The sequence below is a fragment of the Erpetoichthys calabaricus genome, chromosome 2, assembly GCF_900747795.2.
Source record: "Erpetoichthys calabaricus chromosome 2, fErpCal1.3, whole genome shotgun sequence".
In the NCBI taxonomy this organism is placed as follows: Eukaryota; Metazoa; Chordata; class Cladistia; order Polypteriformes; family Polypteridae; genus Erpetoichthys; species Erpetoichthys calabaricus.
Window position 1 is genome coordinate 153,644,362 of NC_041395.2, and position 13,720 is coordinate 153,658,081.

At 41.3% G+C, this 13,720-nt stretch overlaps 1 protein-coding gene across 1 annotated transcript in view; it reads left to right on the top strand.

Moving 5' to 3' along the window:
• Nucleotides 1-2,870: 2,870 nt before the first annotated feature.
• The window catches only part of grk7b (G protein-coupled receptor kinase 7b), a 38,549-nt gene continuing 27,699 nt past the window's right edge, over nt 2,871-13,720 (top strand). The window contains exons 1-2 of the mRNA XM_028792218.2: nt 2,871-4,190; nt 4,882-5,319. Coding sequence (XP_028648051.1) covers nt 3,588-4,190; nt 4,882-5,319 — 1,041 coding nt within the window. The 5' untranslated portion in view covers nt 2,871-3,587. The remainder of the gene's footprint in view (nt 4,191-4,881; nt 5,320-13,720) is intronic.

Genomic DNA, 13,720 nt, shown 5'->3' on the forward strand with positions numbered 1-13,720 from the left:
TATTAAATAGGACCAATTTATATCTATAATTTGTTCTGAAAAAAATATCTATGGATATGTAAAGTAAGTAATAAAAGGTTATTGACCTGACAAATTTCTTATTGACCTGACAACTCCCATACTTTAGCAATACAATGCCCTTTTCTTTGACAGTTTGGAGCACAAGCAAATTTTCCAGGCATAGTAAAGCAAATACTCTGCTCTGACCACATCTGTAGTGTCATCAGTTTACATTGTCTGATGTTTCTCTGTATACTGCATGTGTCAAATTATGCTGTGTGTTGATGTCGCACTTCGGTTTTACTGTCTTCAGATTTCATATATGAAGGAAATACTCTTTTTATGAAAAAAATAATTTCCAATTTACAGCAGAAAAACTAATGTTGAGCATTTTTGGGAAGATGTGTATCTGTGGTAGAAATGTGTTGGGATTGTGAATTGGCCAATTTATATGAAACTAGCAGTGCTACCCATCTAAGATGTGTTGAAATCTGAGTAATCAGCATACATCTCAGTGTTAACGTCTGCAGTGTACCTTGTAATGCATGTGTCTCGCTTATATGCCATTTGGTATGGGATTTATAATAGTGGTGTTAATGTTTGTGATGCACCATCTATAAGAATGACAAATACAATGCTTTTTATTACTAAAAATGTTTGAGAGCGCCATCTGTTGAATGACATAGAAAAAAACAACCAGATGGATACACAGACAGACATAGACACATGGAATAAGCTACCAAGTGGTGCAGTAGACAGCAGGAATTTCGGGAACTGGAAAATGAGAGGATGCCTGAGGTGTGGAGAAGAAGTGTACTGGTGCCAATACTTAAGAATAAGGGGGATGTGCAGGACTGTAGTAACTACAGGGGAATAAAATTGATGAGCCAGCATGAAGTTATGGGAAAGAGTAGTGGAAGCTAGGTTAAGAAGTGAGGTGATGATCAGTGAGCAGCAGTATGGTTTCATGCCAAGAAAGAGCACCACAGATGTGATGTTTGCTCTGAGCATGTTGATGGAGAAGTATAGAGAAGGCCAGAAGGAGTTGCATTGCGTCTTTGTGGACCTGGAAAAAGCATATGACAGGGTGCCTCGAGAGGAGTTGTGGTATTGTATGAGGAAGTCGGGAGTGGCAGAGAAGTACGTAAGAGTCGTACAGGATATGTACAAGGGAAGTGTGACAGTGGTGAGGTCTGCGGTAGGAGTGACGGATGCATTCAAGTTGGAGGTGGGATTACATCAGGGATCGGCTCTGAGCCCTTTCTTATTTGCAATGGTGATGGACAGGTTGACAGACGAGATTAGACAGGAGTCCCCATGGACTATGATGTTTGCTGATGACACTGTGATCTGTAGCGATAGTAGGGAGCAGGTTGAGGAGACCCTGGAGAAGTGGAGATATGCTCTAGAGAGGAGAGGAATGAAGGTCAGTAGGAACAAGACAGAATACTTGTGTGTAAATGAGAGGGAGGTCAGTGGAATGGTGAGGATACAAGGAATAGAGTTGGCGAAGGTGAATGAGTTTAAATACTTGGGATCAACAGTACAGAGTAATAGGGATTGTGTCAGGAGTGATTTGTGACAGACGGATATCAGCAAGAGTAAAAGGGAAGGTCTACAGGATGGTAGTGAGACCAGCTATGTTATATGGGTTGGAGACGGTGGCACTGACCAGAAAGCAGGAGACAGAGCTGGAGGTGGCAGAGTTAAAGATGCTAAGATTTGCACTGAGTGTGACGAGGATGGACAGGATTAGAAATTAGTACATTAGAGGGTCAGCTCAAGTTGGACGGTTGGAAGACAAAGTCAGAGAGGCGAGATTTCATTGGTTTGGACAGGTGCAGAGGAGAGATGCTGAATATGTTGGGATAAGGATGCTAAGGATAGAGCTGCCAGGGAAGAGGAAAAGAGGAAGGCCTAAGAGAAGGTTTATGGATGTGGTGAGAGGGGACATGCAGGTGATGGGTGTAACAGAACAAGATGCAGAGGACAGAAAGATATGGAAGAAGATGAGCTGCTGTGGCAACCCCTAACAAGAGCAGCCGAAAGAAGAAGAAGAAAACTAGACTTGATATTTTTTACAAGAATTAAGTGGATAAGACTGGTGAGCTTTGTTAGGCTGAATGGCCTGTTCTCGTCTAGACTGTTCTAATGTTGTAATGTTCTAAAAGCAAGTATAGTCTGTTATTGTCAGACCAGTCCAGTTTGGTGTTTATGTGAACCCTCAGGTACTTGTAACCCTGCACCACTTCCATGTCCTCCCTTGAAGGGTGACCGGTCTCAGAGGCTCCTTGGCACACCGGAAGTCCATCACCAGCTCTTTTGCCTTGCTGATGTTGAGTTACAGGTGGTCATCCCTACACCACAACATGAAGTCCTCCACAGCCTTCCTGTACTCTGACTCATCTCCATTATTAATGCAGCCAAATGATGGGAGAGTCATCTGAAAATTTCTGTAGGTGGCAATCATTTGTATTGTACTTTTTTATTTCACTGTAAAGAAAAGGAAATGTAGAGAAGTAAAGATTGCGGAGAATGCATGAGCAGGTCTGTCCATTGTTAAAGTGGGCTCACGTGGACAGGCGGATGAGCATTTTGCTGTGGGAAAATCCCTGAGGCAGCACTCACTATGAAAGATGACAAAATGAAGTCTGACTGGCTGACCACACATACAAAGGAATGGCAAAGCGAGTTTATGGAAACAATTAAAAGCTTCCTGACATGTCCATCTGCCAACATTTAATTACATTCAATTTCAGTTTATTGCGCTTTTATAGAATGCCATTCAAATATTCAAAATATCAAATTTGCCAATAAATATTTGACTTAATTCTATTCAAGCATTCTAATGAATAGGCCAGCACAATGCTTTCTTTCTTCTGCAGCACCAGCCTGGAGTAAAGGAATGCGCTGAACAAGTAGGAAAATCCCAAATGATTAAAACCTACAAAGCAAGAAAAATCAAACACGCAAAATTCTTTTTGGTTCAAAGGTCGGTTTATAAACTCTTGACCTACATGAAATGAAGCATATGGAACTGGACATATTGCAATTTTTTTTTTTTTTTACTATTTATAGCGAACTTGTGCTCATAATTTCCTTGCACGTTATGTGGTGAGGTCACGGATTACGCCTACAGCAGGTTTAATTTAATTAATTTGGCCATTCTAAGCTGTCACCACGATAAGTTTTGAGATTAGGTCCAAGCATGAGCAGGTTTAGTTGTGTAATACAAATAAAAAATAGATCTCAAGTTGTTTAGACTGATTTTCCTGCATAACTGGGCTTATTGAAAGTGCTTCACATCTACCTTTCTTGGCACTTTGCCGCCCACTAAACATAGAAAGCTGAAAGCTCCTTAACTGCGAAACCTCTTAGAAGTTACTTTCTGTGAATAGCATACCCAAAGATACTTAAAGAAAATCCTTCTGAAGTATTTAATTCTAAATAAGTCATTACTTAAAACCTAAGTGTCTCTTCCAAGCGGAGGAGGTCTCACACACACTGTGCTCTTCTCTGAAGGAGGACCGACACACTGGGTTGTTGACTTTTCACAGGGCACAAGGGATAAACCAAACGGAGTCAAGATGTGTGATATGGGAGGACTGGATAATTTAATTGCCAATACGGCTTACTTGCAGGCTAGAAAAAGTTCAGAATGTGATGCCAAAGAAATGCAGAAAAGGCGCAAGAGCCTGGCACTCCCTGCCTTGGAAAAGTGTGCGGAAGTGAAGGTGAACATGGCGATGGACTTTGAAAGTATTTGTGTGCAGCAGCCAATAGGAAAAAAGCTTTTCAGAAAGTTCACCGAGACTGTCCCCAACTACCAGGTGGCCGTTGACTTTCTGGATGAATTCACTGACTGGGAGCTGGCAGAAAGTGCCACCCGCGACAAACTCCGGCAAAACATCACTACTAGCTTTTTAACTGCCGGCTCGAAGAACTTCATCTCTTACGTGAGCCCAGAACTGGCTGAAAAGTGTAAAAATGTGACAGAAAAAGAATTTGAGCAAGTCATGTCCCTGGCCAAAGAGGAGACCAACACTTTTCTGAAAGGCCAGCCCCTCAAGGATTTCCAGGACAGCCCCCACTTTGATAAATTCTTACAGTGGAAAGGCTATGAACGGCAGCCCATCACTGAAAAGTATTTTTATGAATTTAGGACTCTGGGCAAAGGAGGGTTCGGAGAGGTATGTCGGCAGTCTTGGATTGGTCTAGAATGAGGGGGACGTTCTGCATGTGGGCATTCAGGGTTTAGTGTGTGGAGTGAACATGACTGTCGTAAGAAGCTGTCATTATATGGGTAGTTGTGTCCTTGTTAGTTTAGTAAGTGCTCGAAACTGAGCTTACATGGGTGAGTTTGCCCTGTGATGGACTGATGCCAATCACATCAAGGGCCACTGACTGCCTTGTGAGTGGCTTCCTCCATCTCAGAAAATGTTTTCAATAATGCATGAATGGATGGGGGGGCGGCACGGTGGCGCAGTGGGTAGTGCTGCTGCCTCGCAGTTGGGAGATCTGGGGACCTGGGTTCGATTCCCGGGTCCTCCCTGCGTGGAGTTTGCATGTTCTCCCCGTGTCTGCGTGGGTTTCCTCCCACAGTCCAAAGACATGCAGGTTAGGTGGATTGGCGATTCTAAATTGGCCCTAGTGTGTGCTTGGTGTGTGTGTGTGTGTGTTTGTGTGTGTCCTGCGGTGGGTTGGCACCCTGCCCGGGATTGGTCCCTGCCTTGTGCCCTGTGTTGGCTGGGATTGGCTCCAGCAGACCCCCGTGACCCTGTGTTCGGATTCAGCGGGTTGGAAAATGGATGGATGGATGAATGAATGGATGGATGTGTTTTTACAAGGATTCTAATCTTATTTTTTGATGTGTTTTTGAAGGTCTGTGCAATTCAAGTGAAGGTTTCAGGACAAATGTATGCTTGCAAGAAGCTGGATAAAAAGAGACTGAAGAAGAAGACTGGGGAAAAGATGGCCCTTCTTGAAAAACAGATCCTGGAGAAAGTCAACAGCCCATTCATTGTCAAACTGGCCTATGCATATGAAACTAAAACCCACCTCTGTTTGGTGATGAGCCTGATGAATGGAGGTGACCTGAAATATCACATTTACAACATGGGCGAGAGGGGAATAGAGATGAAGCGGGCCATCTACTATACAGCCCAGATAACGTGCGGCTTATTGCATCTGCATTCGATCCAAATCATATACAGAGACATGAAACCGGAAAATGTGCTTTTGGATGATAATGGACAGTGCCGGTTATCGGATTTGGGGCTCGCAGTACAAGTCAGAGAAGGAAAGGAAATCAAGCAGAAGGTAAGATATAAAGAAAAAGTCAGCAGAAAGGGCTTACAGTGTCTAATGGCCTCCAGGCTGATTCATTTAGCCAAGCAACAGATGGTTAAAGAGATTTATCGACCACGGAGGGGTGTGTGTGTGTGTGTGTGTGTCCTCACTTTCAAAGCAGAAAGTGAAACGAGTAAACCCAACACACACATTGAAATCTGCAGACAGAGATTTGAAAATGGGATAACTGAACCAGCTGAAATAGTGTCAGGGCAGATAGCACTACAGTGCCCTGGCCCGTCCACTGTCTGCATGGAGTTGGCATGTTCTCCCTGTGTCTTAACATGGTTTACCCTCACACATTCCAAAGACATCTCTGTTAGGTTAATGGTGGCCCCAAGTTTGTGTGGTTTGAGAACTTCAAGTGAGTGTATCTGGTGATGGATGGGTGCTCCATACTGAGTTGATTCCTACTTCTGCAGAGTGGCTCTTTTTTGACATTAAGAGGATTCAGATAATTGATGGTTAGATGGATGGAAAGTTTATAAAAGTCTCTCTGTGTGTTTCGGAAATTCTCGTAAGTTCTATGGAGAAGAACACATTGGCACCGTGATGAGCACCCCGAGTACTGATGCAGGTCTGACTCTCAGTCCAGTCGCTGTTCATGGGCAGGTAGGGTTTCTCGGTATACTCCACTTTCTTTTTGGCCCCCCCAATGACGTGCAAGGTAAGATGAATGGCGACCCATCCTGGCACAGTGTGTTCATTACTGACTTGTGTCTGAAGCGGCCTGGAGAGGCTCCATGTCTTTGTGACCCTGTGAATATCGAAATGTCTGCAGAAAATGGATGTGTGGCTTGATACCCAGATGGGTACTTTTTGTGCCTACACAGTTCATTCATCTCAGGAACACCCACAAACGGACTGAGTGTCCAGTGAGTGTGCACTTGAACTGAGGAAATGAACTTGACAGCAAACAACAGTGCAAATGATATTTGAATATGAGTAGGAAAAAAAGAGACAAACCCCCCAAGGTGATGTCGCCAGTGGGATTCCTCATACTCCAGTACAGGTCCTCCCATTCTTTTGAGCTTTAAGTGGTCCACAGCATCATCATTGACTTAGTGGATATTTTTGCTATGATTCATGTGAACTTGAGCTTCTAAATTGTAACAAACAGGTCCCAGGCTAGTAGCTCAAGGCCAACATAATGCCAAATTTGTTTGGTCAGAGTGCCCATTGATGAGTGATAATAGCATTGAAGGGAGGATTACATTACACTGAAAATCCATCCTCCTTTCATTTAATCCGGCATCAGACACAAGGTAGGAGCCCACCCTGGAAGAGGTACCAGTCTATCACAGGGCATACTCACACTTACAGGACTAGTTCAGCATCACCAATTCACCTAAGCTACTTGTCTTTGAAGGGTGGGTACTGTGCCAACTCACATGGATAGCAACCGTCACCAGTCTAGGATACAAAGTCTGGACCGTGGACCAAAGAGGACACCGAGCTAACCAATGCAACACTAAAATTCAGTTATGAAAATGATGTTCTCCCTAGCAGTATCTGAACACTCTGCCAGACAAGTTCAAATTCTTTTAATAAACTCCGTTATCTAATGGCCTTCTGCAGTGTAGCGCAGGACAGGAGAAGGCATTACTGACAAGGTAATCGGGTTTAGAGGGAATTACAGTAATCTTCCTCAGTCAGACAAGCAAGATATGGTGCAGAATGTAAAAGCGTCTGGTTCTGTGGCTTAGACGAGGGGTCTGTAAAGTTGGTCCCGGAGGGCCGTAGCACCTGCATGTTTTTGTCCAACTTGGTGCTTGATTAGAAACCAACCCTTGTCAATAACAGATCATATTCATTTTATGGCTTGTTTTCACTCTGCCATGTCAGCTTATTATTGTATTGTAGATTTTTTTTCTTTGCCAAGGATATAATCCAAATGGTTTGTATCCTAAAGCGGCTGAGTTCTTCACTTTTTTTCTCTTCAGTTTTCTTCCAAATATTTTATTAAACCAGATAGTTCACAATGAATCCTCACAAGTGTAGGTGGAATCAAGTGAGTGGGAGAACTGCTGGTCCCTTTGTCAAATGCCACTTATAAGTAATAAAAAGTCAACATTTAAGACTAAAACCACCAATTAAGGGTGGAGCAATAAGAGCTTCAACAGCAATAATTGACTTGGAATTAAGAAACTGGGTATGGAACAAAAACCTGTAGCCAATACAGCCCCCAAGACCAACTTTGCAGACCCCTGGCTTAAACCACAGCAATCCCAGAAAACATGAAGCAAAATGTATTGGGGACTGCAATGTTGCTACAGTTGCCAGCAATCCTGTCCTACTGTAAAATAACAAAGTGTTTCGGAATTTAAAGTAAAGATATAGTCATAATTTGGCATTAAACCTAACCAAGGAGTTCCTTGAATTATTTCTTTGACAACTGAGATGACAGGAAACTAGTAAAGCTCTGCCAGGCGAACCTCCTCCCATTATTTACAGGCTACGGCTGATCATCTAACTTGGCACAGTGGCGGTTCCTTGTGGCTCCTGAGTACTGAGTTCAGTTTCTGTGCTGCACTCCGAGTCCACCCCAGGGACTGTCACGCACTTTGTTTAGGTGCTCGGGTGCTTCTCAAATGCCAAACGCATAAACAGTCAAGGAAACTAGTGCATCTGACTTGCCCTTATGTGTGTGAAGGGTTGTGTCAGAAAAGTTGGGTTGACAAAATGGATGGATGGGTTCTATCCATTTCATGCTAGTTTAAAGTCAGCACTTAACTTGGCACGCATTTCTTCACACTTGCTTATTGAAATTTAGGATTGCAGAAGGCTGGGGTCTGCCCTGGTAGGATCATGCACACTTTGATGGGATGTGAGAAGAAAATATATGTTATTACAAATATAAAGAAGTGGCAGCATGTTCTTAGACTAAGGGTGCCTGATAGAACGTTAAAATATTTATCACCTTCTATAAATTCTGAAAAAGAAGCATACTTGAGATCACCTTGGAATGAGATTAACATTTTCGAATGTGTTTGTTAATTTACTCCTCCTGCACAACCCAAATTAGGCTGTTTGGCAGATCCCCATTGGCCTTGTGGGAGGGTGGATCTGGATTGTTAGATTATATTTACATTTTTGGCTGACGCCTCTATCCAAGGTGACATAACATTTCAGCTACAACTGATTACTTTACTTTTCTTTTTCCAATTGGAGCCAAAGTGGGTGAATTGACTTGCTCAAGGTCACATAGTATTAGAACCCACAGCCTCAGGGTTTGAAGTCCAAAGCCTTAACCACTACACCACACTGATAGATAGATAGATAGATAGATAGATAGATAGATAGATAGATAGATAGATAGATAGATAGATAGATAGATAGATAGATAGATAGATAGATAGATAGATAGATTATACTTTATTTGACCCCAAGGGGAAATTAAAATTTTAGAGTTGCTCCAACATAAATAAATATAATAAAAACAAACAACAAACTTGGCTAACAGGAAGCTGCTGGTGTCAATCACGGGCTTGTTAGGGGGCTATTAAATGAGGTCAGACGTGCTCGGATTTTGCCACAGGTTTATGCTTTAAGTCATTAATATTTGGATGGAGCAGGTCCAGCTTGTAGTGCCCACTTGGATGGACACTTGATTCCTTATTTGAGGTCACCAGCATTGAGAATCGACCCCGTCATGGACTGGCCTCACGTCCTACTGTGGTCTGAAAATGTTGACTCATTGTTTGTGTTGAGTGATTCTGTCCCGTCAGAGCTGTATTGCATATCTTCACTGGCTTTGGCTTCAATAAGGCTAAATGTCAATGAAATGTTGCTGTGTTCATTTGTATAGCTTGATACATTTCAAAAGCACAAGACTGGCAGGCATGTATTTTGAGGTGAGCAAAATGCAATTTCCCCAGTGCCTTGTGTGAGGTAATAGCAAGAATGGAAATTAGAACAAGAAAAAAGAAAACAAAGCACAGAGATAGAAATTCAAAGCCTTTTATGTGAGACATGGAAATTTTTGAAATTTTTTGACTCACACCTTTGGAACCAAATTAAACAAGAACTTTGTGTGACTCTTCCACTAACTGATGAGAGCAGATTTTGGTTTTAGGTGCCCTTTCTTTTCCTTTGTACATTTCACAGTGTGCTTTGATCCCAACTCCAAATCCACACTGTTCTTTTGACCGTTTATCTTATTCTACCCAATTCTACTTTAACCTTTCTTTTGTTATTCTTGTCTGGCTTTTCCTGGCCCTGTCACACAAAAGGTAGGAGTATATTCGCACACATACTGATTTGGAGGGGCTATTCAAACCAAACTGGGAGAAGACCTATGGAAATACATGCAAACTGAATGAACTCAGGTTCAAGGGCTCTGAGGTGACCATAGTACCTACTATACAACAACGCCACCTGATGGAGTGCAAAGAGTAGAATTATGAGAATGGCATGTGTTACTGAAGGTGGCTCACTTTCTGTTAATTGTGATATAAATTTAACACAACATTTTCAAACCTAGTTAATGAAAGCTAGTTAGTCTTACCCCAGCAACAGTAGACACAAGATAGTAAATAGCCCTGGGCAGAGTTAACAGTCCATCACAGAGCCCACACACACATCCAGGACCACTTTGGCATCCCCCCAGTTAACCCAACAAGTATATCTGTGGGGACGTTGGAAGGAAACCCATAAAGACCCAGGAAGAGCACCATGCAGACAACACCCAGCTAAGTTAAGCACTGCTACAACATGGAGGTGACTGAGAGTTGGGTTTAAAAGGACGCTTCAATACTTTGCCATTAAGTTTTGTTTTTTCCTGTATTCAGAGTATGTCGTGTAGAATTAATTCAGTCTTTAAAAATAATCTCATGCAACAGTCACATCCCCACATTTAAACCAAATATAAGATACACACTTTGTGGGAACTGAATGCAGTGCTTGGCTGTGAGACGCAAATGATTTTTCTTTTTGATTTCACTGTAGTGGGTGAGGTTTGAGAAGGTTTTACAGGCGACCTCAGTGTTTGTGTGCTCTTGTATTTTCTATATGTGGTCATTGTTAAGTCGTGTAATTCACCTTCAGTAGCTGACTTCACAGAGGTCCGAGTCTTGGGGTTAATATACTGTATAATGAGGGTCAGCTCAAGTTGGACGGTTGGGAGACAAAGTTAGAGAGGCAAGATTGCATTGGTTTGGACATGTGCAGAGGAGAGATGCTGAGTATATTGGGAGAAGGATGCTAAGGATAGAGCTGCTAGGCAAGAGAAAAAGAGGAAGGCCTAAGAGAAGGGTTATGGATGTAGTGAGAGGACATGCAGGTGATGGGTGTAACAGAACAAGATGCAGAGGACAGGAAGATATGGAAGAAGATGATCCGCTGTGGCCTGGAGGGCCTCAGTGGCTGCAGGTTTTCATTCTAATCCTTTTCCTTATCAGTGACCAGTTTTCACTGCTAATTAACTTCTGTTCCCTTCATTTTAATAGCCCTGTTCTTAAGGATTCATTCTTCTGAATTGATTCCTTTCTTCATTAAATGGCAGCCAAACAGAAATGAGGCATGAAACGAGATGACCAGCTAAATCGGGGCTTCAGACTCCAACCAGTTTCACAATGAGAAGCAGATTCTTGCTGTTAATTAAACTCGTTACTTAATTCCATGGCTTGTTGGTGCTCTCATTCTGCCACAGCAGACATTTCCAGAACTGTTGATTTTTCTGTTTTTTCTAAGAAAAAGAGGGTGTCACAATGTTTTGGTGAGCTGAGAGATCAGCCTTACTGAGACCTCCACCTTTCTCTATTTTCACATAGTTTGTGATGGGCACAGGTGAGCTGGTCATATGGATTTTTGTTTTTAGTCTCGTTACTGTTTGGCTGCTAATTAAGAAAAAGAAAACAACCAAGGGACCTGAGTCAAGGTAATTACAATTAAGGCAAAAGAAGGTAATTAGCAGCAAAAACTGGTCACAAATTAAGAAGATGGTTAGAATGAAAACCTGCAGCCACTGTGGCCCTCCAGGACCGGAGTTCGATTCATGAAACAAATGCAGATAATACCATATGGAGATGAATTAAAAATGCTAGAAACCACAACTGCAACAGCTGAGTTGTTCTTAATGTCTTTTGCTTCTTATTCTTCCATCTAACTCTTGTGCTTTCTCTCTCACTATGGAGTTGAAGACTGTACCTTGTGTGCCCCAGATCACAGGTTCACTGAATGCTGGACTGAGGACTGCAGGGTCCTTCCATGACATGACAATTTTGATTTCCGATCGGCAACTGCACCCTTTTAAATGTTACCCACAAAGTAAGCTTGGTGTTCCTTATGTAAGTCATAGAGTGCACCCAGAATAAAAATGTTCTTCACATCAAATGGTTTTTATGAAGGCCAGAATTGATTATTTGTATGTGATTTTTCACAAATTATTTTAATATAAATTTGATAAAAAATCAACTTTCACAATATGTGTGCTTTTTACATATTTTCAATGTAATGAAGAATATTTGTTTACCAGTTCTTCCACCCATAAACTGAGCTCACTTGCACAATTTCAAGAGAGATGTGCAGAGCCCACCAGTGCAAAGCTAAAACCAACCCTGGACCTGGTTAGGTGGCTGCCCAGAATACTAGAATTGGTGTAAACCATCTGACACAAACAGTAAATGTGGCCAATGGTGCACAAACATTCCAAAGACAGGTAGCAAAGCAAGGCAGCATTTTAGCATAACAGCAAAATTACATTTCACTAAACATCTCCTCTCTGTTCAAAAATATGCTCAACATTTCTATGGAAAGAGTCCATTTCATCATTTACACTAATGTGCCAGGAGTAGTCATTTAATAAAGACACCAAACTGGAAATTTTAAAAATGTAGCACTCTGAGGGAAAAAATTATGCTTCTTGTTTCCAAAAAATCTTGCTGCAAAAAATATTTAATGAAAGCTAATTTTCATAATGAGTCTGTTTCTATTTAAGTTTACACATCATATTGACCACATGCAGACCCTGAGTTCGAATTTCATGTGACATTACTGCTACTATTATTACTACTACTTTATAATACAACTCTGCATCACTTCTTTAATAATGCTGCTCAGCCACTGTGCTATTGGATAGATACACTGTAGACAGATGAGAAAAGCGCTATATAAATGTAAAGAATTATTATTATAGATAGATAGATAGATAGATAGATAGATAGATAGATAGATAGATAGATAGATAGATAGATAGATAGATAGATAGATAGAATTTTATTGTGGAGTGATGATGAATGGCTATTCAGCAGTCAGTTGTCCGAGGTTAAGGAGCAGCTCGGGATGACCTGACGCTCACTCCACACACATTCTGTATAAATGTTTTCTTCTCCTTTCGATTTTGTCTTCCTCTTGTCTGATATTTTTGGTACTCACTTGTAACACCTATAGTAACTGAATTTCCCATTCAGGAATAATATAATTTATTTCATCCTTAAAATAATATTTATTGTTGAACTGTGAACTGGGACAAGAGCAAAGACTATAAAATGAACCACCTTCATTATGTATTTAATTTGCTCCAAACACCGGCTTCTCATTATCTGTGCTTTTCCCCACTTGTCTTGACCTAATTTCATTATATGGTTATAATAATAGAATAAAGAAGGCATTAGATATTGCTTTGATCTTTAAGTTGCAAATGAAATAAAGAATAGTTTGAGGATTTGTATCATATTGTGTACCCTTTGATGATTATGTTTCAGCCATTAGTCTTTTCCAAGTTGTTTCTTCAGAGTGCTTTAAACATCACCCAGACACACACAGCCACACAGGATAAAGTCAGTGAATGACGAAATTCACACCAAGTTACATTTTGCAAGGGGCACAACAGTATAATGACAAGTGACGCTGAATGAGAAAGTACATCCGAGCTCCATAAATTCATTCCCTCATTTTCCAATTCTGGGAACTTTTCTTTATTTTATGTTATCAGATCTTTACTGATTAGCAATGGATAAAGGGAACACAACAGAACAAAAGTGAAGAGAAGAATATGGGTCAAAATGAAGTGTCTCGTTCTGCTGTGTTTGTTTATATGCTTGTAAGGGAGCAGCCTTTGGCTCCAAAGAAGAAAACTCAAGTGGCTGAAGTGTGCAGCATCCTCTCCCTGGATAACAATTATAGACAAATTGCTTGTTTTCTTTTATTTTCAGAAAATCTCAACCTTATGCCTGAAAGATTATGGCTTTCTTTAGCTACTAGAAGTTTCTGAAATTTGGCCTGCCATATCATATTACTACTTCACATGTACAGTAAAATAATCCGACGGGCAGTCCTTGGAACAACTTGCACTCCAGAGTACTACAGTTAGTTAACAGACTCTGCACAAAGTAACAAATGTTAAGTTAGTTACCTTCGATACATCAGAACA